Raw genomic sequence first — 26,306 nt, 5'->3', positions numbered from 1 at the left:
CTAAAGGATCCCCTCAACTAGAGTGCCCCCACGGCCTCTGCAGTGTCATTGTCCTTTTTAGGTCTCGCGCTGCATAGGAAATACCTTTAGCAAAGGACACAGCTTTGCAGGCAAAAACGTGCACACGTTGCATTGCTTTGAATGGCAACGCGTGCACGTTTGGCGATTCCCTTGCGGGAGCAAGCAACTGGCGCCATATGGTAGCAATTATCGTGCTTTGCTGCTCGCTTCCGCAAGGGAATCCTGCCCAGGGCCCCTCCTCTCTCCCCTCCTCCTGCTGCCGCGCGAGGCGCTTGTGCTTTTTTTTCCCATCCTGCTACCAAAATGGCACAAGTACTGCTTCCTGTGGCCAGTGTCCTTCCGCTGGCCACTCTTTATTATTGACTTTTCGGTGCTTTACATAAGCACCAGTTACATTACACAAGGACACATTAATTTTTGTTAGACACGGGGAGATGAAGTCATGTGCACAGAATCACAGGCTGTTGAGCCGACACCAAGATTCGCACCTGGTTCCCCAGTCCTACAAATGGCAGTTCTGTCCGGGACGCCACATCCTCTTAAAAAAATATTAACAAATTCAAAATAACTTGCACAGAACTATTTGGCTTTATTAATGTTTTTAAAAGATGTGGCACAGCAGCTCGCTGCACAGAATCACAGGCTGTTGAGCTAACACCAAGACTCAAAACTGGTTCCCCAGTTCCCCAAGTGGCATTTCTGGCTGGGACGCCACATCCTCTTAAAAAAACATTAAGAAATTCAAATAGCTTGCACAGAACTATTTGGCTTTATTAATGTTTTCTTCTTTTTTTAACTGATTCATTTTGAACCATGTTGCACAGCAGCCTGCTTTGTTGTGCAACATCTTTAAAAACCAACAGGTCTTGCATGAGTGTTTAGCTTTTTGGAGAGGGTGACTCTAGTTGAAGGCTTGGCTGTTTCAAGTGCGAGCAACCCCAGCAGATTTGGAGCACTGCTTAGATTTATTAACAGTCTATTTTGAGGTACATTGAACCTCTTCATATGGAACAATTTCGGGGGGGGGTTTCTCGCCCATAGAGTGAGACCTCTTGTGGGTCTTTCTTTGTTGAATCGGAGTCTTCATCTGAGGCAGTTACCCCATTGACTCTATTGAGCCACAGATTCCTTACTATAGAATAATCCCCAGACTGAATCCTAAAACTTTTCAAGCAGTATCATTGCACACCAGTAGGTGCAGTAGCTCTGCTTCATTTCGACACCATCCACGCCAGAAGTGACGTGCATGGTGCCTATATATGCACCCCCCAGAGCACAGACATCAGTTTATTATTTGCAACCTTTCCATGCCAGAAGCATGGAGCCATAAAGGCTGCTGATGCGCCATTTACACGACACTAAGGACCTCATATGACTTACCCTATATGGAGAAATCCATTCTCAGAGCAGGAAGGATGGGAGGGGTCGGTAAGGAATCTGCAGCTAGATATAGTCTCTACCAGATAAGACTTTACTGAAGGTAAGTAACTTGTTCATCTGATAGAGACTTCTAGCTGCAGATTACTTTCCATAGAATAGATACCCAAGCAGTTAGACCAAGAAATCATGGAGGACTGAACGAGCCAAGTGCAGTCACAATAGAACCAAACAATCCAAGCAGTAGTGCTTGTTAAACGTGTGTACTTATGTCCAGGTCGCAGCATACGAGATAGCCAGGCCCGGGCCTCCAAGTCTGAACATAGTGGTCGCAAGCTCTGGTGGAATGAGCACACAAGCCCTCAGGGGCTTGCGTCTCGGCCAGTGCATATCAGATTGTAATACAGAGTACAATCCATCGTAAGATGGTCCTTTTCTGAATGGGCTATCCTTTCTTTTCGCCGGTGAACCAAACGGCAAGTTGATTGTCCACCCGGTATTCCTTAGGATGATCAATGTAGAAGGATAATGCTCTTTTTGGGTCTGGCAGACGTGGAAGAGTGTCTCCACTTTCAGCAGAAACAAAGCATGTGTTTTCAGAACCAGTTTGGCAGGAAAGAATGTGGTGTATGGAGTGTGCACAGATAGTGCCTGCAGTTCGCTAACCCTCCTGGCTGATGTACTGGCCATTAGAAATGCAGTTTTTATGGTCAGAAGTGGTAAATTGCAGTTGTGGACAGGCTTGAAGGGCGAGCCTACAAGAATGTTTAAACCGGATTCAAATCCCATTGCGACAAACTGAAGGGTTTTGGAGGGAACAGATATTTAGACCTTTTTGGAAAAGAGTCACAACAAGCCACTTATACAAGGAGGGCTGATATGCCAACCGCAAGAACGCGGATAAAAATGCCGATATGCCTGAAAAGGGGAGGTTGAAAACCTCAGTAGGGAGGTCAAAAACTGTCAATTGCCACCACTCAACCTCCATGCGTGAAGGTTAAGTGTGCATATGTTTGGTTGCAAGATCTTGCCCTGTTGCTGTGACAATAGATCCTACCAAGTAGGCAGTCTGATTGACGGACTTAAGCTCATTTTCAGGAGATAAGAATACCATACTCTCTGTGCACTATCCGGGCTACAAGAATAACTTGGGTATGGTCGTTCCTGATCGTCTTAAGAACTCTGGGCAGGTGTGGTATTGGCAGGAAAGAATACAGAAGGCTTGAGCTCCACTCTAGACGAAAAGTGTCTCAGAGCGAGAGTAGCCTTGGGAACTCTAGCATAGAGAAGTGCTGACATTGCGCACTCCCAAGGTACCCCCAAATCTTTGAAGGGACCCTATACCAGCTCCGGATGGAGCAGCCATTCATGAGCTGCTATGCATCAATGGCTGGATTTGTCCGCTCTGGCATTCAGAGTGCCTGATAGATGTTGAACCACCAGGAAAACATCCTGACATTCCAGCCATGCCCAGAGGTGTACAGCCTCCTGACACAGGGTCCATGACCCCACCCCGCTCTGCTTGTTGCAATACCACTTGGCGGTGGTGTTGTCCATGAACACCTGAGCCAGCCTACCCTTGATGGAGCGAAGAAAGGCTTTCAATGCCAGTCATATTGTTCTCATCTTCAACAGGTTTTTGTGGAGCTGAGACTCCACTGGAGACCAGAGTGCTCTGATCTCCACTGGAGACCAGGGAGCTCTGATCTCCACCTCTAACAGATGGCAGCCCCAGCCCGGGAGTGATGAATCTGTCATTACAGTCAGCTCAGGATGGGGAAGTGGGAGGGGTTTGCTGTTGACCCAATTGAGGTTGAACAGCCTCCCCACAGTAGGCTTTGGCAGTTCCCTCTGATAGATGGACCACGTCAGAGAGATTCCCCTAATGCGGCACCCACTGGCACTTCAGGTCCCAATGCAGAGCCAGCATATGCCAGCTGGCATGAGTAACTATCAGGATGCAGGAGGCCATGAGCCTCAGCAACCACAGAGTCAGTCTCCCAGAAATCCAGATTGGAGGCTGAAACATCAGAATCATGGCCTTAATATGGGATAGGCCCAAAACTGCAATGTATCCAGAACAGATCCAAAAAAAGAGAGCATCTGAGAGGGAGTCAGGTGTGACTTTGGCACCTTTATAGTGAATCCTAGCAAATGCAAGAGGTCTGCAGTAGTCTGGAGGTAGAAGATGACTGCTTGGGGAGAACCCACCTTCAACAACCAATCACTGAGGGAATGTAAGTGCTGCAACCCTGCTATCACCTAGGTGAACACCCGAAGGGCATTGGGGAGGCCAAAAATGAGAACAGCAAACTGATAATACTTGTGGCCCACTGTGAACTGAAGGCAGCACTTGTGGGCAGGCATGAAGGGAATGTGGGAGTATGTGCACTGCAGTTCAATACTACAGACCAGTCTCCAGGGTTAAGGGCAGATAGAACCAAAGCTAACTTAAGCATCTTGAATTTTCCCTTCTTCGTCAGGAAGAAATTGAAAGGGCACATGTCTAAAATTGGGAAGAGGCCTTGGTACGCCTTGAGCACGGGGCTGTAGCTGGAATAGTAATCATGACCTAAACTGATGCCAGCATTCTCTGGATGGCTCCTTTAGCCAAAAGAACCTGAACTTCCTGACTGAGCAGGGAGAGGTGGTCCTCGTTAGCAGGTCCAGGAATGATGGCAAGGGTAGCTGGGTTTCCAGTGGAGGAATGTAGTAGCCCAGCTGAACAATTTGTAGTACCCACTTGTTCGATGTGATGTACTACCAACGGGGCAGTTGATGATGGATCCTGCCACCAACTGGATGCCTGTGATGGTATAAGGGTAAACTAAGGTGATTTTAAGGCTGTGGCTGCTGGAGGTGGCAGATTGAGTGAACCTCGGTCTGTGTGTTTGACGAGGTTTGTGGCAATGGCATCCGTAGCCACAAAAGGACTGGGGAGTCTGTTTGTCTTGGTGGCTGAGCAGGAATAGATGCAGATGGTAGCCCCTACCATAGCCATGGAAGGGACGAAAGGCTGTTCTGGGGCCATGGAGATGTCTAAGGACCGGTCGTTGGGAAAGGTCTCTTTAGAGTGCTCCAACGCTGAATCTGCCTTTACTCGGAGAGACGGGTGCCATCAAAGAGTATGGCCATAAGGGGTCCCCGGACATCCCAGGAAAATCTAGTAAATATCAGTCAGGTGTGGCATCTAAATGTCACTGAAGATGCAACTGCTCTCTGCTTAGAGAGTTGGTTGTATCATGCCATGTCAAATGGTTAACTTTGCTGCACTCCTGCTATCTGCAATAGCCTGTGACAGTATCGCTCGCGCCTCCTCCCCATTCTCGGGGGAAGCCCGGGCTCTTGGCCACGCCCACTGACACTAGGCCACGCTCTTTTTCCTATTTGCTGTCACTTGTACTGTGTTTTATTTTATTGTTTGTGCACTCACCCCCTGTTCTCCTGATTGCTTGTACCCGCGCAGCCGATTAAGGCGCTGCTGCGGGCCACGGGAAGGATTGCCGCCATTCTCGGGGGAAGCCCGGGCTCTTGGCCATGCCCACTGACACTAGGCTATGCCCCTTCTCACTCTTAACGATGTGCCTCCCCCGGCTGCGCAGCGGACGCGCGCAGCGGGCGTACCGGCGGCGCGCCAAAGGCAAGCCCGTCTGCGCCCGTCCGAGCCAGGCCGGGCCCCGAGCCACTCACCCTGCCTGTCCCCTCACTTATTCTCCTAACCAACTCCTGGCACTCCAGGACGACTGGCCCATTAGCCGTTCCACCTTGGCCCGGATCAATACTCTTGAAATTATTCAGCTCCATCTCGTCAACCTTTCAATCCGAAGCCCGGGCCGCGAACGCTGCCGCCACGCCCTGTTTCTCCATTAATTCATCCCAAGTCTTCTGGAAGCCCCCCCTTACGGCCTCCGTCTCCCTTCTCAACACTCGGTCTGCGGTCAAGCATCAAGTAGAGCTTTTTGATCTCCTTGAATCTACTAAACCCGATATTCTGTTTCTCACCGAAACGTGGTAAACTGCTGCTTCCCTACCAGATGTCCTTACTTCCCTCCCTGACCCGTACTACATCCTCCGCGCTGATCGTCCTGAGGGGAAGACCGGCGGCGGAGTGGCTAAGATAGTCCATTCCAACCTTCAATTCCAACCCCTCTTTTACCCTTCTATCACATCAGTTGATTTTTTGGTGGCGCGTTCCACCAATCTTGCGATTCCCCTTACCGTGGTGATTCTCTACCGCCCCCCTCAACCCATGCCCTATTTCATCCCGCCCATTCAGGACTTGCTGGCCACTCTTGTGGTCAATAACTCCGCTGTCCTCTTATTAGGCGATTTTAACTTTTGGCCGGGTGACCCGCGCGAGGACACCATATCCAAAGATTTCTCTGACACCCTTCGCTGTATAAATTTCACTCCCCATATTTCTTCCCCTATCCACACTCATGGACACACTCTGGACCAAGTATGGTCCACCAACCTACCTATCTCTACTCCTACTATATCTCCCTGCGCTTGGTCCGACCATTTCCTGATTACCTTTTCCGCCCTTTTTGGAGAGGTCAACTCTCCCTCTCTCCCCAAAAACATCTGGGCTCGTAACTGGAATAGGGTGGATTTGGCCGCTCTAGGCCACTCTTTAGCTCTTTCGGCTCCTACTCTGACAGACATTCCTCCCAATAGGCAGGTTGACACCATTAACAAATGGCTCTCAGAGGCTTGCAATCAAGTTGCGCCTCTCAGACGGGTTAGAACGCGCCGTCCCCACGACGTCAACCGCTGGTTTACCAATGCCCTTAAAACCCAGAAATTGGAACTCAGACGAGCTGAGCGCCATTGGCGTTCCAGATACTGCCCCGACCTTAAGATTCAATATCTTATTCTCCTCCGGGCCTACAAAAAAGCTATACTCACGACCAAACTGGAATATTTCTCCCAGAAAATGTATCAGGCAGCCAACAAACCCAAGGAGATCTTCACGATTGTGCATGAGCTAGCTGCCTCTGACAGAGTCGTTCCCAAGCCTATCCCTTCTCAGTCCCTCTGTAACGCTCTTAATGACTTTTTCATTGAAAAGATCACTACCATTAAACAGAACATTCCCTTGGCCCCATCTTCCTTTTTCTGCCCTTCGCTACCTCCGCCCCGCTCTTCCCTTGAACAATTCCCTCTGATCTGCGAAGAGACCTTCCGTACCCTCCTGGGGAAAGTAAAAACGGGCTCTCCTGCTGACTTTTGCCCGGCCCATATATTGAGGGAGATGTTTTCTTGTTGTCCAGCACCCCCAATTACCCTCCTTAATACCTCCATTACCCTAGGAATTGTACCAGACACATTTAAATCGGCCACGGTAATCCCCATCCTAAAAAAACATGGTGCCGACCCCACTGCTCTGTCTAACTTTAGGCCTATCTCACTACTCCCGCTCCAGAGTAAGATTCTTGAGAGCCATATCACCTCTTCGCTCTCAACCTACATCGAGGCCAATCACCTATTGGCTACCCATCAGGCCGGCTTCCGTCCCGCACATTTTACGGAATCTGTTGTCCTCTCGGCGGTCGATGAACTTAGACGTGGCGCCAATACTAATTCCCCCCAGGCCCTAGTCCTTCTCGATCTTTCCGCCGCCTTCGACACGGTCGACCATTCCATCCTTCTCGACCGTGTCGGGGGCGCCGGTTTGCGGGGCCCGGCCCTGGCCTACTTCCTTTTTAGCAGACCGTACGCAGGCTGTCAGGCTGGAGGGGTTTCTTGCACCCTCCCGTTCTGTCTCCTGTGGGGTACCCCAGGGCTCATCTATATCCCCTCTTCTGTTTAACCTCTACATACATCCCCTTATTGTTGCTTTGGAGGTCACGGCGTTTAACTACGCCGATGACCTCCAGCTCATTTTCAACCTCTCTTCTTCTCCTGACTCAATTTCTATAGTTCGTTCCACCCTCACTTTCATCTATAACTGGATGAACCTAAACCAACTGAAGTTGAATCCTGAAAAGACGGAGTTAGTTCTTATCGGTGGTCCCTCTAATCCCTGGTCCTCTGTTTTTTGGCCCCCCATTTTTGGTTCTCTTCCGTCTCCCTCTGCCTCTGTTAAAACTCTTGGCATTAAAATTAGCCAAGATCTCTCTATGCGGCCCCAGATCAGCTCGGTGGTCTCCTCTTGCTTCCTATACCTCAGAACCATTCGCAAAATCTTGCGGTATTTCTCTGTTGAGGCTCTCAAACTTATTGTCATGGCAATGATCTTATCCCGCCTGGACTACGGCAATGCGCTGTATGCTGGCATTCCACCCCACGAACATCGCCGCTTGCAGCTTATCCAGAATCAGGCAGGTCGCCTTATTTACAGGCTTCCCAAATCAAGTCACATCACCCCTCTGCTGAAGACTCTCCATTGGCTCCCCATGAGGGAACGTTCGCTCTTCAAGATGGGCTGCCTCACCTTTATGTCCTTAGCCGGCACTGCCCCCGCCTTCGTTAGATCTATGATCAACTCATACGTTCCTGGCAGAAGTCTTCGCTCATCCTCCAAGCTCCTCCTCAACGTTCCTCGCTTTCGAAAGAAGAAATCTGGTGGCTCCAGATTTTCCACTCTTGCCCCCTCCTTTTGGAATGCACTTCTTTTTGGGATTAGATCCATTCCCTCCTAAATAGACTTTCGCGCAGCCTTAAAAACCCACCTCTTTTCCCTAGCATATTCATCTTAGCCCGCCCCCCTTTCTTCCTCAGCTCCCAGTTTCTTTCTATAGCGCCAAGAAACCGCTTGGTAGTCGAGCGCTCTATAAAACTCTTTCAACTTCAACTTCCTCTGAGACCATGGGCAGCACATACGCAACCAAATAAACTGTGTGGGTGTATCAGTCCAAAAGGCATGTGGTTCTCACTGACCACAGTTCAAGGTCGGCAGAAGAGAACATCCTCTTGCCAAAAGTGTCCATCCATTGGATTCCCTATCCAGTGGAGTGGTAGGGAACACACTCTGGATGACTCTGGATGTGGAGGTCTGGACAACCAGACTCTGGTATGGGATGTAGTGTGAGGAAAGCTGGGGAGCGGGGCATGTCAGCAGGCAATTGTCTTCTGCAGAGGGTGCCTGTACAGGGGTTAACCCAGGGACCTTGAGCAGGACATTAGAGAGGACTTTGTTAAAAGGGAAAGGAGTTCTGAGGGGGTGACTCCTGGTTGAAGCACCTCTGTCAAGACATTAGTCTTGACTGCCACCGAGGGCAGTGTAAGGTCCTGGACCTCAGCCAACGTTCTCACCACCATAGCAAATTAAGCAACTTCCTCCCTAGCCACACTAGAAGGAGACCAGGCCAGTGTCTGGGAAGGTGTCCGGACCACTGGCATACACCAGTTCCTCATACCATTTATCCTCGACCTCATCAAGAATGCGGGTATGGTTACCATAAGGATCCTCAGAACCTCCTTAATCATACTCCTCTCCAGACCACTCGAAGATAGAAGGCACTGATTCGGACTCGGATGGCACCAATCCAGATATGCATTGGTGTAGGGTATGATTATGGGGTCAGTGGTGCCAGGAATGAACTCGCTGGAATGGGCTAAAGGGAAGATCACGGCCGAAGTCGTCCTAGATCCAGAATTGGATCCAACAGGCCCAACTATTGCTGAGGGCGAACCCGCCAGCAAAAATCCAGTGGGGGCACCAGTTGAAACCATGGGGCTCAAAGGCGCTCCAGACGGGTCGGCCATCCGAAAAATTAGCTGCATGGCCTCATAATATTCTCAGAGTTGGGTGGGGGCCACCCCAGCTCCAGGAACTTCACTGAGGCGCCGAGTAAACAGACAGGCTCCATGTGGGAGCAGGGCCTAGAGTGATTTTGTTTCCATGCCTCATCTGAAGATTTTGACCGGCACAGTGACGTCAAAGAGCACTTCAACTTAGACTTTTTGTGGGACTTAGCAGACTTCTGGGAGTGCGATGACTAATGTGTAGAATGACTCTCCGAACAAGCCAGAGACCTTCCTCACAACCAGCACCTGGAACGTCGTGGAGGTGACCAGCATCGGGTGACAAGGAGCTTCAAGGAGAGCTTCTTCCGCACAGGGGGGACATGGTATGGAAGTCCTCAAAAGTCTTGTTGTAGTGGTCAAACTCCATGAACCAAAGGCAAACCAAATGAGGGTCTGTCACAGACATCGGTCTGTGACAAGAACCACAGAGCTTAAACCCCACAGTTTTTTGGGGGGACATTTTTGTCACACTGGGAGAAAAGAATTCCATGAAAATGTCCGGGTCTGGTCCCGGTTCATTGATGACATCTTTTTTATATGGAAGGGGGATCATGACTCACTTAATGAGTTCATTCTGTGGATCAATGCTGCGGATAACAACCTGAGGTTCACTGCTCATACGAGTAATTGAAGGATTGAATTCCTTGATATTTGGATTGAACATCGGAATAGTGACATTTATTTATCCCTATTTACAAAACCGACTGCTAGGAACACTTTACTGCAGTATGGCAGCTTCCACCCTCGCTGTCAGAGGGATAGTATCCAGTTCAGTGAACTTCTCCGTATTCGGAGAAATTGCTCAGATATCAAGGATTTCCTCCATCAAGCAGATATCCTCAAAGAGAAGCTGAGATATCGTGGCTACCCACACAAACTCATTAAAGAATCTTTCAAACGGGCCAGATATTTTAACCGAGAGTCCATGTTTGAACCCAAGAACAGAGAATCCTTGGATAAAGTAGTTTGTGTGACCAGACATTCCAACCTAAACAACAAACGGAGACAAGCCATCAACTCGTGTTGGCATCTTCTCAATCTGGGTAACGACAAAGAACACATGCCTAAACCTATTTTTGCATTTAGGAGGAACAAGAATTTGAAGAATCACCTTGTCAGAGGAAAGCTTCAGGAACCCCAGAATCTATCTCGTACATCTATCCATGGTCTGGGCCCTATCAGGGGCAACCACTGATGTGGCAATTGTCAGGCCTGTCCTAATGCCATAATTAGGGACACCATCATTACCCCTGCCCGCACTATCTCCCTTACCAAAATGACTAATTGTCGCACGTCTAATGTGGTTTACATTATTATGTGTCCGTGTGACCTCCCATACATTGGCGAAACTGGACGGGAGGTCCGCCTTAGGATAGGGGAGCATACATCTAACATACGGACTAACAAATCCTGTGCCCCCATTGGCAACAATCAACCACTCTGACAATGACCTTAAGTGGTCTGTCTTGGAGAAAATCCAGACACCCCCTGGCCTTGACTCCATGGCCATATGTAAGAAAAGGGAGGTCTTTTGGATCTATCTTCTAAATGCGGTGGAAAGGGGCCTCAATGAAGAATGCCCTTGGGCGAATGCCATCTTGTAACTGACCTCCCCCGGCTGGGGGTTGTGTTGTCCTTGAGTTCCCCTTGAAACTCTTGGCTGGTTCATTTAGGCCCTTGGAGGCCAGATTTATCTTTAAAATGCTCACTTAGGGCCTTAACTGTGTCCGTAGTTTGAGCACTCTGAAACCTCTGATTGAGCCTGACTTGTGTCTAACTGTAAATTGCTGTCAAGGGCAATAATTGTGTCAGATGTTTGAGCACTTTGAAACTCTTGATTGAACCTGGTTTTGATTGCTATGGGCCGGCGCAGGAACTTCCTTTCTCGTTCTGTGACGTACTTATCTGCATGCTTTATCTTCTGTTGTAGTTTAATCTATCCAGCTAATGCCCGTATGTGGGATTGGCAGTGCATTTTACTATTTTGAGAGTCTTTGCGACTTATATGTGTTTCCTTTATCATTTTGCGGGACTCTCCGGTGGTTTAGACTCTTGAGCAACCAAAGTTTTAGATCTATTCTTTGCACTCTGGACGAACTGTATGCTATAAGATGGCCGCTGAAATCGACCAATGTCCTCCCCGTAGTGGTTTTTTAGTCCCTCCACCATGTTTGACAATTTGGTGTTCTCTGACGCGTTGATGCGTCTTCTCGTGACCCTTAAATCCAAGCACCAGATCTCCCCCATTCTGACGGATCTCCCCCATTCTGACTCTGTGGATTGCGGGAACCGCCAGAACCCTCCCCTGCCGACTGGAAAACTCTCATTGTGTGCATCCATTCTTCCCTCGGGTGAGTCGGGTGTTTGTTGGGTTGGGCGGGAAAGCAGACCTATGGTGGTATCCCCGTAACGGCTTGCCGTTGTAACTTTTTGAGGGATTTTCCGCTAGTTCCCCGCACTCCTTAGATAGCTCCTTAATAAACCTGTGGGGCCCTTTCTTTTCTGTTAAAAAACTACTTTGTTTGCTTTATTCACCAGCGGTCCTGCGCTATCACGGTTACGTGTATTATTTACTATGCACTTGATATTCACTTATGGTGCTCTTTCCCCTTGCTCCTGTATTGGGTGCATTTTTAATACATTGCGAGAATAACCATCTATACCCCTGAAGCAGGCCTCATATTTCCTGGCCCCTCTATATATGAAACTCCCTTTAACCCCATGGCTGCTCAGCATATTCCCCTGCTGTGCTGAGAAATCTGAAATCCCACACAAGATGACGAGCTGGGCTCGTCATGAGCGTGTGAGGAGGCTACTTCATGACGAGCCCAGCTCGTCATGAGTGTGGAAGGGGTTAAACCGATTTGCTTTATCCCAGGGCGCTTAACCTTATCTTCTGAATGCATGGAGGTTTATTGGTTCAGTTTTCGTCATCCTTTGCATTTCTCCCCAGAACGTGTCCCTTAGCTTAGGGTGCAATTGTGTGTCCTAGTGTCTACTGTTATACGCTGACCTATACGTTTTCAACCATTTTTTAGCTATCTGAGGAGAGTGCCTCCGGAACTATCTGCGTACCTTATTTCCATCCTTCCGATTTGGCGTCACTGGACAGGGTTCATTATGGGTGCTGCCTATAAAAATGGCATTGACCAACTATGGTAGGTTCCCCCCATTACTAAAATTCTCCTTTTAGGCACTGTTCTGGGGGTTCTTCTCTGAGTGCCCCAATGCTGTATTAGTGAGAAGCAGCTATGTATATGCCACTACCTTTGTTTCCCAGAGTGTATTTTGAAGCTTTTCCTTGAGGACCCCTTTACTGTTTGATTCCTCTTGAAATTTGGTGTGCCTACATTGATGATTGGTATGGACCATTATGAGATCTACAGTCTCCTTTATGCATGCTCAAATCACGTTGGGTATTGAATTTAATTGTACACATTATCCTTTGTATGTTACCACCTCACAATTGTCTTGGGTACCCTATGTGCTTTTCCGTTTTGAGCCTTCAATTTTTCTTTAATTCAAGTCCTTACTTACTATTGTTTTCACCTTACACGTGTAATCTCTGAAAATTAGCATTTATTTGTTTCCCTTCCTCTTCACCATCACTGATTTAATGTACATCATCATTTCATTTGATGTAAATCTATTCTGGTTGTCCTAGTGTGTAAAATTGCAGTGTGTCCCAGACCTCTACTACTTTTTAAATATTAGATTACTTTCGTTCTCTAACCCCCCCGAACAGCTATGTTTCTCTATTTAATGGATCATTCAATGTTGGATGTTTTCTGAAATGTATATATCTTTTCTACAGGTTGTTAGTCCCACCACCCTGATGAAGGTGTAGCCCCGTCCGGGGCCCCACACCGAAACGCGCACTGGCGTTTTCTCATCTGGGGATAATCTGACTGATCTCTTTTCCATCTCCCCGATGACTGTTTTCCATCTATTATCACTAGATCAGCCCATGGCTGTTATGTACTTGAGTACTTGTTGCCTGGCTGTGGTATGAAGTGTATGAAATGTGGTACGTATGATGGTATGAGAGTTTTGTATGAGCTTGGTATGTGGGACTGTATTTGTAAATGGTCCGTTTAAAAAACAAAAAAAGCCCCATGTGGTTTGATATTTGTGTAATGAAAACATCTTTTTTATGGAATAAAATCTTTATATATTTGTTATGTTCTGATCAATTTTGGTTCGTGGGGTTGTAAATGTATCAAAGGACCTCCATGTGAGGCCTATATTGAATCTGTTTGGCAGGTATCCTTTCCTCTTTGTATTTTACACTGGGAGACAAAGTCTTGAAAAAATGGCTTGACAAAACATTGAAAAAAAGTCAGAAGAAATTGACTGGAGGTAGCTCTCTCCAGATATCCATTTTTTCTTTCTGTGCCAGCCAGTGGTTATCCGTGTGCTGGGTGGCACCTCGGGCGGTACTGCGCTCTTAACTTCTAGCATAGATGCCACTGCGGAGCCAAACAACGTCACCTAGCAGTTACCTCTAACTGCTCGAAATGTTTACAAATCCAGTTTGACCTGGGGATCATTCTAAGGTAAGGAATATGTGGCAGAAGTTTCTATCCGATACAGTCCTTATGAGTGCAATCAGAATATAACCTCTTTTTGCCACAAAGTCTAAAATGGCTCGTCTAAGCAGTAGCTGGTATTCTGAACGATTGTAACAAGAAAGGCTTCTGAAATCCCTTGTAACAGATGCCTTTTAAATGTGAAAAAATGTGAAAGAATATCTTATCTCAGGCAATTAGATTGGAGCCCAAGGGGACTCCCTTCATATACGACGAGTAGTAGAATTTTAAAGTATGATGGCCTCTTAGGGTATGATCTTCAGTTTAATTCCTTGAGCCAGCCAGACCTTTTATTCCAAAGGGTATTTCTTGGGTGGGCTAGAGCCACTGCAGACTGGTTTTGAAAGCCCAGGTTTCTTCTGGTGCCTCTCTCACGTTCCCCAGTTTCCTTAGGTAACTGAAGCAGGCACAAGGAGATTTTAAGAGAGAGAGAAGGGAGCAATCAACAAGGGAGGGAGATAGAAGGAGAAAGAGAGAATGGGTGAATGGATTGTAAGAGATTGCGCAAGGAGTGAAGGGAGGAAGGCTGGTTTAGGCATTTATGCCAGGTCTGGTTCTGTCGTACGAGTTACTTACCTTCAGTAACGATGTATCTGGTAGAGACGATTCTAGCCACAGATTCCTTCACCTAGAATATCCCCAGGCTTGAGACTGGATCTGTAAACTTTTTTGCCACAGCATCACTGCGCGCCGGGGGCGGGACGACATCACGAGACTCCGCCCAGGCGTCGTCCGCACAGGTGACGTCAGCGAGGTCACATAACACCCGCCCCAGCGCGCCTATGTCAGTTTTTTCCTTTTCCGCATGGAACGCGGATCTGGTCTTTGCTACGGGCCTGTTTCGGGCCTTTTTTTCTCCAATTCTTTTGGTGGAACAGTGTGCGAATGTCTTCAGGCTTCAAAACTTGTACGTTTTGTGGGCGTCTTATGTCGGCAATGGACCCGCACCTCATTTGTATGTGGTGTTTGGGGGAAGATCACGGCACCACTGACTGAGGCCTGTCAACAGTTGAAACTGAAGTCGCGGCAGAAGCGCCGCATGAAACTTCTCTCGGCACGTCTCTCCAGGTCGATGTCCTCCCCTCGGTCTGCTTCGGCGGACGGCTTCAGGTACGGCCGTGGTCGTCGTCCTCGCCCTTCTCCGATGTCACCTGAGCGTCGCTCCCCGGTGGGTAAGTGTCACAGTTTGTCCTCGGGGGCTGGTTTCCGGCCCGCTGGGGTCGTGGACTCTCCGCGGGTGATGGAGCCCCGCATGTCGTCCTATCCACCGTTTCCCGGTGTTGGGGCGTTGAGAGTCCAAATGGAGACATACCCGGCGGCTTTGCAGGCCTCGCTGGCGTCTCCTCCTCCTTCCCCTCCTGAGGCGTCGGCGGACCCCTCGCCTCGCGCAAGGCCCTCCGCGGAGCAGCCGGTGCTTGGAGGATGTGGTGCTGTTGGGGTGTGGCTCCTCTGGGGCACCTCCTTCAGGCCACGGCGTCTCTGCTTCGCCGCACACTTCTGCGGGAGTCCCTGAGGTACTGCTATTGTAATGTTACTGTGGCACTCTCAGGTCGACTGGGATGATCAAGCATATGAATCTATGAAAGATCCAACACAGAGTGGCTGGTCCCCACCCCTTGGCAGAGTTACACCTCGTAAACAAGGCCACCACAACTGCATGTAAAGTTAACATGAGCTAACCACAAACAGCCAAAATGCCTTGAGATACCGGTGATCAAAGGAATATGCTATTAGACACCACCTTTTTAGTCCATGACAACCAGGTAACAAATCAGTGCATTCTGAGAGGTGAAGTCTTTAATCTCTTCAATAAAACAAATAGGCCAAACGCACCCAAAAATATTTTAGCAGGAAAGCACACTATGAAAAAGTACTGTACTGTAACATGGAAGCAACTGGTTACCATAATAAATGGAGCTCTATTTCCAGTTAATATCTTATTGTTTTACTTCTGATGCCAATGAACATTGAGAGCGGAGAGCCTCTAGTAATGCACTTGAACAGTCTTCAAATGTTTGTGTTTTGGAAGTATAACCGCAATAAATAAAACAATTCAGCTAGCACCACAAAATAGTATATACCAAATGTCAGGCCCTAGCCAGAGACCCGTTTGCAGTTTCCGCACATTTCATTACCAAGGACTCTTCACTCTATGCCACACCACATGGCAGCGCTTCTGGTTGGGATCAATCATGACCGAAATTAGGGGTTTGGCAGACTAAACTGTGGTCTACCACACTTCTGAGGAAGGGTGCAAGGTGATTCAAACAGTGCCCAGAGTTAGCTCTGACTAGTGGGATCTCATGGGATCTTGTAGTAATTGCAGGAGTCAGTTCAACCATCCCAATTTCCTTAGCACCTCCTTCTGCACTTCAAATCTAAATTAATCCAAGGAGCAGTACTCATCCGGATGTCAATGTGATTAATTTCAGATAGACGTGCATATATTTACTAAAACAATGACAGTTTGAAAAGCTTCCAATAAAAACTATTTCTGAAGGCTGATCATCTCTTGTGAACCCAATCTATTCCTTAGTGTCTGCTTCCTAAACCCACGCCCTACACTTTGATGAGATCGGTCATTGTTGATACATCATCATCAGGAGCATCAGGGCGCAGGTCATTGTATTCTACTTCTGTATTAAGTATTCAGGGGCCTTGAGACAGAGAATATTCAATTATTGAGATAACTCTGCCAGAATGAAGATCTTTAGGAGTAAGTAGGCTACTCTGATCTTACTAGTGATAAATGGTAAAACATTGGAGAGTAGCATTAGACTCACCTCTGATGAATTTCTTCAGAAAGGTGGCATGAGCAGGTCATGCCGGCAGTGACCTCCTTTAAGCAGCATGGTACTTTTTGAACATTTCTAAACACGTTTTAGGCGCTATGAAATCACAGCATTATTATAGTACCTTTTTCAACATTTAACTCATGAGTCTAGATGCAAAGAAAATGTTAACCTCAGCCAACTCAATAAAGTGGGTGCATGGAGAAAATGGTATTATGTGAAATAAATTCACACATTCCAGAAACAAAGAGCAGGACTAAACATAAAAAATTAACAAATGAAGGCAGAGTATTAAAGAAGTTTGAATGAGAATGTAGCAAAAGCAGTGCTCTCCATGTCAAGAGGGATGTGAAAAAGGCCTCATTCAGTACTTCTCTGGTGCGGTCCCTGTTTTGAACAGGACAATGGGAGTGTGGAAGGAACGGTGGTCTGTGCGGCTCTGGTATCGTACAAGAGGAAACAAAATAAAATGCATCATCACTGAAAGATGAACTATGGCATGGGGCGCTGGTAACAGATTGAAAATTGAGGGTCTATCACCATGTTCATCATAATAGACCACTTCATACTTGAATAAAAGAAGGGTGCAAGTCTTCTGATATATAAGCACAATTATTTGCACACTTGTAAATAATATAATTTTTTCAGGTCACACATGCCCACCCACTAAACTTTTTCAAAATTATTACCATAATGAAAATATCAATCACTTACTCTGTAAGTTGACACGGGCAAATGCCTCTGCTGTGCCCACTTTGTTGGTCACATGGCAACGGTACATGCCAGCATCTTCTGCGGTGGCCACATTGATATGCAGTACACCATCCTGGACGGTAGCTTTCTCAGAAAGGGTGCCATTGACTTTGGCCCATTGAAAGCGAAGTGGCGGTGTCCCATGGGCTAGGCACTGCAACTGGATCATATCTCCTAAACGCAGAGACACGTCATCGGGCAGGCTGGTTGCATAAGGGGGCGCTAACAGGGAACACAAAAGACAATTTAAGATAATAGATTTCACCTGGTGAAGCAACTTCACATAGATACAGGTCTCAGAATGTTAGATGTGAAACTTAAAGGTGGAGAAGATGGTTAAAAACAATTAGTGAAAAATGTTCTAGTAATGAAGGTGACATACTCTCCACATCCAAGGCGATGAAAGCCTCAGAGTAACCGGCCGGACTGGAAGCATTGCAGATGTACTGGCCAGAGTCCTGCTGGGCCACTCTGGGAATGACAAGGGTATTATTGACCACCTTGTGCTGCCATGGTAAGGGTGCGCGCAGTTTGGACCATGTGATGGTTGGAGTTGGGTTCCCTGGAAACAGACAACCAACAGTTATGTCTCAGCACATTTCAATCATGCACTCAATCAACTTTCAACCCCAACATGCACTAAAACCCCTAGGCTCTTCCAAACCCAAAGAACTTCATTTGGAGTTTCCTTTTTATACCAATTGTGAGAAAGTGGCTCTATATATACTGGACCAGAATAAGGTATAGCGTGTATAGAGTGCACAAACCCCAGAGGTATAACCGAGGTTAAAGCCAGGTGTGACCTTACTCTCTAAAGTGGTAGCTTGGTCGAGCAGTAAGGCAGTACCAGAGGACAGTGCAAAGCATTTGTTGTACACACTCAGTCAGCAAAAGGTTTCACACACTCAAGGACTGAACTCTAGGCCAATTGTTATTATATCAAAAGATATAGTTGTTTTATTTTTAGAACCAACAGGTATACAAATGTACTTTTCTCAATATGAGTACTCTCATAGAATTACTTTGCAAAGAAGCAATAAACTTTGTAAACACAATGGTACAATGGTTGCAGTAGGCAACACAATTCTAAACACAATTTAACATTGAGCTCAATGGGTTTTCTACATAAATGCAGCTAGCTACTTTATCGATTACTTTTGCAGTCCCAGGACTGGATCATAGAGTCAGTCTTGGGGTCTAAGCTAGAAACAGTTTAGCACAAACGATTTGGCTATTGCTATGATTTTTACGAAATATAAAGCTATTTAAAAGTTCACACTAAGAAACTTTTCAATGAAAATCTGGCAATGTTATCCAATGGGAGGAAAATCAAGTTGCAGTTAAAGTACGTTCTCGTTACTTTGGTAATCCAGGACTGGGCTCCTAAGTCCAGCACTGGGGTCTCTACTTAAAACAGGTCAGCAATTACGTTTCAGTAGTAGGTACGATTTTTAAGGAATATTTGTAATTTTCAAAAGTAGACAGAAGAAATTTCACCGAAAAACAGTCAATGGTTTCCTATGGACGAAATTTAGATTACTAGTAACCACGGTTGTGATAACTTTTGCGGTTCAGTACTGGGCTAAAATGTACAGCACTGGGTTCTCTCCTGATTACAGATGTGTACTCCGGATTTCGATATTTGGCTTATTTTAGATGAATATTCTAACATTACAAAACTTCACACAAGAAATTTCACAGAAAAACAGTCAATGGTTTCCTATGGCAGAAATTTAGATTACTAGCAAACACGGTTGTGATTACTTTTGTGGTTCAGTACTGGGCTACAAGGTACAGTACTGGCTTCTCTCCTGATCACAGGTGAGTAATTTGAAATTCCTTATTCGGCTGATTTTAAATGAATATTTTAAAGTTTCAAAATTTCACACAGAAGATTTTTCGAGTCAAACCAGTCAATGTTATCCAATGGCAGGAAAGTGAATCATCAGTTTTCAGGTGAGTACTCGACTGGTGAAGTTAAGGTTCTGGGCATAGACTCAGGGGTCCCCCAGGGTCAGGTAGGTACAGTTAGTACACCCCCAGTGGCACAGGGGCGGCCGGGTGCAGAGGTAGTTAGGCCCAATGTTATCCAATGAGAGGCAGGGGGCCTTCGGTTGGTGGCTGCTGGCTAGCAGGCCACGCGGCTGTGGGAGCTGGGCTCCTGGTCACTTGCTCAGGGCAAATGGGGAAGTAGAATAGGGTACAGGTTGCACTGCCAGGGGCACTCGGGCGGCTGAGTGCAGGGTGCTTTTAAGCCGTCGGGCACTCAATGTTATCCAATGAGGATCTTGAAAAGGGAACAAAGGCTGCAGGCTCGGGAACGGTGGATCTTCAGGTGCGACCAACACTTCGAGGGGTAAGTTGGGATCTTGGAGTATAGGTAGGCACCCATGAGTTGGGCACAGGGGGCAAGGGGCGCCGGGTGCAGGGGTGTCTTTTGAGGTCGGGAAATATTACCCCCTGCTGGTCGCGATCAGAGGGGTCCTTTGTCCTGAGGCTGCAGGCATAGTCTGGGTCGTCGAGGAGGGTCCTTGGGCACTGGATTCCGAGTCAGAATTGCCAGGTGGATGTCTTCAGGGTCTTGGTTCACTCCAGCACAGGCCAGGCTTGGCGGGTGCAATGTGTGCAGGGTTCGCGGTTCCGGGCTGATGCCAGGGCTTGTTACTTGCTTTGAGCAGTACCACTGCTCATGGGAGACCCAGGTAGTCAGAGTCACAAGGCAGTCAGGTCCTCCGGGGCTTTTGAGGTTGCTGGCCACTGGAGACGCCGGGGTTTAGCAGGAGCAGGTTCGAGGGTCGAAAGGCCGGTAGGGCTGGGGCCAAATCAGTTGGTGTCTTCCTCTTCTTAGCAGCTGCACGGCAGGTCGTCTTGTTCTTTTTTCTTGTTTCGGTATCTGGATCTAAGGAAGGAAGGTTCAGGGAGCCCCTAAATACTGAATTTAGGGGCGTTACAGGTAGGGCAAGGACAGGGACCAATAGGTCCCTGTCGTGGGGTGGGTACACCCCCTAGCCTGCTCCTTTCCTGTGGGAAGGGGGCAGGAACCTAGCTGTGATTGGGCAGGGCTCCTCATCTTCAAGATGGCCGGAGCCCGGGGTCGTGCTTCACCTCGTCTCCCCCACCTGAGGGCTGGGGTTGGCACAGGCTGGCACCCCCCCTTCCTGACGTGGTTTTTCCCGCCAGTCTTCCGGCCAGAGTGGGGGTCAGGACTGGTGGGGGCCAGTTGCTGGGTACAGCAAATGGTCTGGGAAAGCTCACAGAGGCGGTATGCCTCTGAAGCTTCCCCCTGCCCATCCTGGGGGACGAGACCTAGCACCTCGCCCAGGATGTGCATTGTTGCAGGCCCGGAGAGCGGGGGGCTCTCCACTCAGGGGTCCAGCAACATGTCTGCTGTGTGGCAGCCTCTGCAGCCACTCAGCCAGACGTGGATTGTAGGTTAGGTTTCAAGGGGCATCTCTAAGATGCCCTCTGTAGTGCACTTTACATTAAATTCACAGTGTGGGTTTAATGTGCTGAGAAGTTTGATATCAAACTTGTCAGTGTTCAGTGTAGCCATTATGGTGCTGTGGAGTTCGTAATGGCAACCTCCCAGCACCATATACTCTTATTGGCATCACTGTACTTACAGCGCCCAGGAATGGCCCTGGGTACTGTAGGGGCACAGGGCTCATGCACCTGTGCCCACACCACTGGCATAGGGCACCCAGCTAGAGGGGTGGCTGATGTATGCCAGGGCAGTGGGGTTGTGGGCATGGCACACAGGGATGTTTGCCATGTCGACTCTTTGTTTAGTTCTGCACTCAGCCTGCAAAGGCAGTGTGTGGGTGTCAAGTTACAGGGCCCCTAAGAGTGGCACAATAAGTAGGGGTCTTCTCTGGTCACAATACCCTGGGTACCTAGGCTCCCATTTACTAGGGGCTGATATGTGGCCATAGATGCCAATTGGGTTTAGGCTTTAGTATCGTTTTTAGGGAAGGAACACAGGCCCTGGGTACCTGATTGGCAGGGACCCAGGGCACACCTAGGAAAAGCGCATCAGGTATCAGGCAAAAAGTGTGGGGGGTACTGCAACAGGAACTCACTTTCTCACACCGATTCACTATGCAACTGAAATAACAATGTCACATTCAATCTGGGCAAGAATGCGCTAATGTACTGTTTGTGACAATATATCACTACATTAAAAATCTACAAAAAATATGCATGTACAAGAGACAATCTCTTGCAGTTAGATTTGCTCCAGAACTTCTTTCTTCCTTAACCTTTATATACCCATTCTAACTTCAAATAAAGCAAACATTTGGAGTCATTTAGAGCACTTATATGGTATTTCAGCTCTAGGGACCTTGTCCAGACTCATGGTAGTCAGAGATAGAGATGTAAAGCCTCCCACACAGCAGAGGCATGAAGAAAGAAATGTCAAGTAATACATAAAGGATACATAATGGGTAACTTTTTTATATGGTCCAATAATGCCATTGATGGGTTCTGGTGACATAAACCACAATGCCACCAGAACCCCAAGATGGCAATTTCTCACCATATCACACATTTCCCATTATGTCCTTCTCATGTTACATGTTTGTTTTGGGCTTGTTGACTTGAAAAAGCCATATCATAAAAGTGAAGCTAACAACGGGCCCTTATTAGAATTAAAATGTTCTTTAATTTATTTTCAAAACAATGGATAATGGACAATAGTGAGAGCCAGTGAATTTATGTGATTCTGTGGTTGCAACCTTTCTTGCATAATTGTGAATTCAACATGTTAGCCACATAATTTGCAGATGAAAAAAATAGTTTAAATCTCAAATGGATGAAAATATAACTGCTAGAGAATGTGCGCATAATTTGGTGTAGCAATAGCATATGCCTGTAACTGACTGATTCAATTATTTATTTTAAATCACTCTACATGGAACATAAGGAGTAGTTTCTGTCCTGTAACTCCAGTTCTGTAGTAGGGGTATCTCTGTTATAGTCATAATCTAGTGAATAGTCCCGCCCATGTGCGTGGACCCCGGAGCAATCAAAAATAATCTCTTACAGTGTCGAAAAATGCAGAACTGCACAGACACTTAAGAGAGAATTTAAAGACAGATAATGCAGCCTAAAAAAGGCTACACTGTCCAGTACTTCAACTAGAAATTCCACCACAAAAATCCACAAAACAGCAAAGCCTGTACAGATTTCCCTTGCTCTAACATCTAACAGCAAAATCCCTCAGGAATGATAGAGAGAAGAACCTGGACAGACAAGCCCCATAGGCTGCCATTATGTGGCTCAGAACAGGATACTGTGCCTTTAAGAGAACTTTCCAGAACTTCGTAGTATCCCAGAATGCCCTGCAGGTCCCAGTTACTTTCAGTTCTTTTTGAATGCATAACACGCCAGACCTGTAGCATTCCGTACATGAATATCTCTCTCCACCGGGGAGGAGGGCGGGCGCTTATGACTATAACAGAGATACCCCAACTACAGAACTGGAGTTACAGGACAGAAACTACTCCTTCTGTAGTAGGGGATCTCTGTGTATAGTCATAATCTAGTGAATAGAATGGCAAGCCCATCCCCACACCAAAGCGGCGGTGGAGAAACGAGAAATAACACCACTATTGTGCGAACAGATTTCGCAGCGAAGCCTGCCCAACCTGAGCGTCTGCCCTGGCATCAGAGTCCAGGCAGTAATGCTTAGCAAAGGTATGGACCGACTTCCAAGTGGCCGCCTTGCAGATTTCCGCAATTGGCACGTTACGAAGCAAAGCCGTCGTGGCGGCTTTGCCCCTGGTGGAATGAGCCTTAGGTTTCCCCCCTAAGATCTTATTAGCTTGTTGGTAACACAATTGTATGCAGGACACAATCCACCTCGAGATGGACTGTTTAGAGGTAGCAAGACCCGTCCTGACTGATCCATAATTGATGAACAATTGGTCTGACCTACGAATATCTTTGGTTTTATCCAGATAAAATTTCAGCACCCTCCTAACATCCAGGGAATGCAAGGACCTTTCCGCTGGAGATGAAGGATTCTGAAAGAACGTAGGTAAAGTTATAGTCTGGTTGATATGAAAATCAGAAATAACCTTGGGAAGAAATTTAGGGTGAGTACGCATAACAACCTTAGCAGCATGAAATACAGTATAAGGTTCTTGGCAACACAACGCCTGAATTTCACTCACCCTGCGGGCCGATGTAATGGCCACGAGGAACGCCGCCTTCCAGGACAGGTGCTGCAACGAAGCCTTATGAATAGGTTCAAAAGGCTCCTTCATCAACCTGGACAGCACCACATTCAAGTCCCATGAAGGCGAAGGAAGCCTGACAGGAGGGAATACTTTCTTCAAGCCTTCCAGAAAATCTTTGATCACAGGGATCTGGAAGAAGGAAGTCTGCGAAGGGCATTTCCTGTAGGCAGTCAAAGCAGCCAGATGAACCTTAATGGAATGGACATTAAGGCCAGACTGCGCCAGATGCAGCAGATATGGAAGGATGACATCCTCCTTGCATGTCGTAGGGTCATAGTTCTTAGACTTGCACCAGATGCAAAACCTCTTCCACTTGTAAGCATAAGAAGTCCTAGTGGAAGGTCGCTTAGGCTCCTTCAGTATGTCCATACAATCCTCTGGGAGATTCAGATGGCCATATTGCACTATTTCAGGAGCCATGCCGCCAAACTCAAAGACGAGAGGTTGGGGTGCACCATTCGCCCCCCGAACTTCGTGAGAAGGTCCGGCCTGCACGGCAGCTTCATGTGAGGAAGGAGAGACCGGTGAAGCAGGTCCGTGAACCACCACTGTCTGGGCCATTCCGGGGCAATCAATCATCCTCGCCCTGGATTGGGACAGCTTGATGAGAACCGTCGGGATCAGGGGAATGGGTGGAAAAGCGTACAGAAAGCTGTTCGACCAGTTGATCCATAACGCGTTCCCCAGCGTCCCTGGCTGGTAGTACCTGGAGGCGAAGTCTTGGCATTTGCTGTTTTCGGCGGTGGCGAACAGATCTACGTCTGGAGTCCCCCACCTTGCGAAGACTTCTCCTAGTACTTCGTCATTTATGACCCATTCGTGGTTTTCCTGAAGCAGTCTGCTCAGCTCGTCTGCCTGAACATTCTGCACACCCGGCAGATGAGTGGCGGTTATCAACAGTCCTCGGGCCAGAAGCCAGTGCCAGATCGCCTGCGCCTCCGGCGACAGAGTGCGGGATCTCGAGCCCCCATGCTTGTTGAGGTAATACATCGTAGTCGTATTGTCCGTCTGTACAAGCAGAGAGTTGGTCCGGAAGGACGGGTGAAAAGCCTTCAGCGCTAAGTGAACAGCTCTGAGTTCCAGGAAATTGATGTGGTACGTGGACTCCGTTGGGGACCACGTCCCTTGAATCTGTAAGTCTCCAGAGTGCGCTCCCCATCCCTGGAGAGAAGCATCCGTCACGATAGTCTGTGTGGGAATGGTCCTTGTGGAAGGGAACCCCTCTGAGGAGATTCTCCGCTGAACACCACCACTTCAGAGACTGAAGAGCATGCAGACAGTCGTATTTTGTCGTCCCAAGAACCTCTCCTCTGGTCCCACTGATCTTCTAAGCACTCCTGCAGCGGTCTCATGTGCAGCCGCGCATGTGGCGTCAGGAAGATACAAGAGGCCATCGATCCCAGTAGAGAAGACACCGTCCTTACTGTCGTAGATGGAGTGGACATGAGTGCCTGAGCCTTCCGAAGGAGTGATAATTGTCGCTCCTCCGAAGGAGACACACTTGCTGACAGCGTATCGATGGAGGCTCCCAAGTACTGAATGCACTGGACCGGAGTCGGAACAGACTTGGACATGTTGATGTGCAACCCCAGCTTGTTCAACAGAACACACGTCTTCTGGAAGTGTGCTTGAGCTTCCGAGAAGGAGGAGGCCTTGATCAACCAATCGTCCAGGTACGGGTAGACAAACACCTTGTTCTTCCTCAGGTGTGCCGCTACCACTGCCATGCACTTCGAGAACGTCCTGGGCGCAGACTTCAGCCCGAACGGAAGCACCGTGTACTGATAGTGATTGGCGCCGACTTGAAATCGCAGGAACTTCCTGTGTTTGTGTGCAATGGGCACATGGAAGTATGCAGCCTGTAGGTCTATGGCACATAGCCAGTCTCCCCGTTGCAACTGAGGATAAATCTGATGCATCGACAGCATGCAAAACTTCTCTCTGCGAATCCACTTGTTTGCCCGTCGCAAGTCCAGAATGGGCCTGAACTCGTTCTTGTCCTTCTTGCGGACCAGAAAGAACCGGGAGTACAGACCTTTTCCCCTTTGAGACAGAGGTACATCTTCTATCGCCCTTTTCCTTAACAGGATATCGGCCTCCGCCTGGAGCTCGCGCAGCTGATACTGTGAGCTGACCGGAGGAATCGATGGAGGAGGGCTGATGAACCGAAGACTGTATCCATTGCAAACAATATTCAGCACCCACTTGTCCTGAGTAATTTTTCTCCACTCTGCAGAAAAAATTGAACGCTTCCCCCCACCGGAGCGGGGTAACGGATGAAGGGGAAGTAACCGCTCAGGGGCGAGACCCGGCCGGGCCTTTGGTCGCGGTAGAGGACTGCTGTCCACCTCTACCCCTCTGACGTTTTTGGAAGGGTCTTCGGAACTGCTGCTGTTGTTGCTGCTGCTGACCAGAAGACTGTCCTCTACCTTTCCCCTGCGAGCCGAACCGCCGTTGGAACTGGCGGTAAGGCTTTTTGTCCTTGTGTTTCTCTAGACCCACAGCAGTCAGGGTTTCAGCCTCGGCCTTCATCCGGGCCATTTCGTCGTCGGCATGTTTTCCGAAGAGTGTTTCACCGGAAAACGGCAGATTGGCCACTCGCTGTTGCGCCTCAGGCTTGAGTGACGTAAGCCTGAGCCAAGCATGGTGGCGCTGGTTGACCCCGTGACAGTAGCCATGTGCGGCCAACAGCGCTATGTCCGCAGCGGCACTGATGGCCTGGTAGGAAACCAGCATCCCTTCCGATACAATTTCTAGGAAGTCCTCCCTCCTGTCGCGTG

At 48.0% G+C, this 26,306-nt stretch overlaps 1 protein-coding gene across 2 annotated transcripts in view; it reads right to left on the bottom strand.

The window, feature by feature from the left end:
- Nucleotides 1-26,306, bottom strand: part of HSPG2 (heparan sulfate proteoglycan 2) — a 948,088-nt gene that overhangs the window by 116,845 nt on the left and 804,937 nt on the right. For both annotated transcript variants that reach the window (XM_078642606.1, XM_078642605.1), the window contains 2 exons: nt 17,667-17,846; nt 17,246-17,506 (listed from right to left, as the gene is read on the bottom strand). In XM_078642606.1, coding sequence (XP_078498732.1) covers nt 17,246-17,506; nt 17,667-17,846 — 441 coding nt within the window. The remainder of the gene's footprint in view (nt 1-17,245; nt 17,507-17,666; nt 17,847-26,306) is intronic.

This window comes from Lissotriton helveticus, chromosome 5_1, assembly GCF_964261635.1.
Source record: "Lissotriton helveticus chromosome 5_1, aLisHel1.1, whole genome shotgun sequence".
NCBI lineage: Eukaryota > Metazoa > Chordata > Amphibia > Caudata > Salamandridae > Lissotriton > Lissotriton helveticus.
The sequence above is the reverse complement of the archived record's forward strand: the minus strand, read 5'-3'. Positions and strand labels throughout refer to the sequence as shown.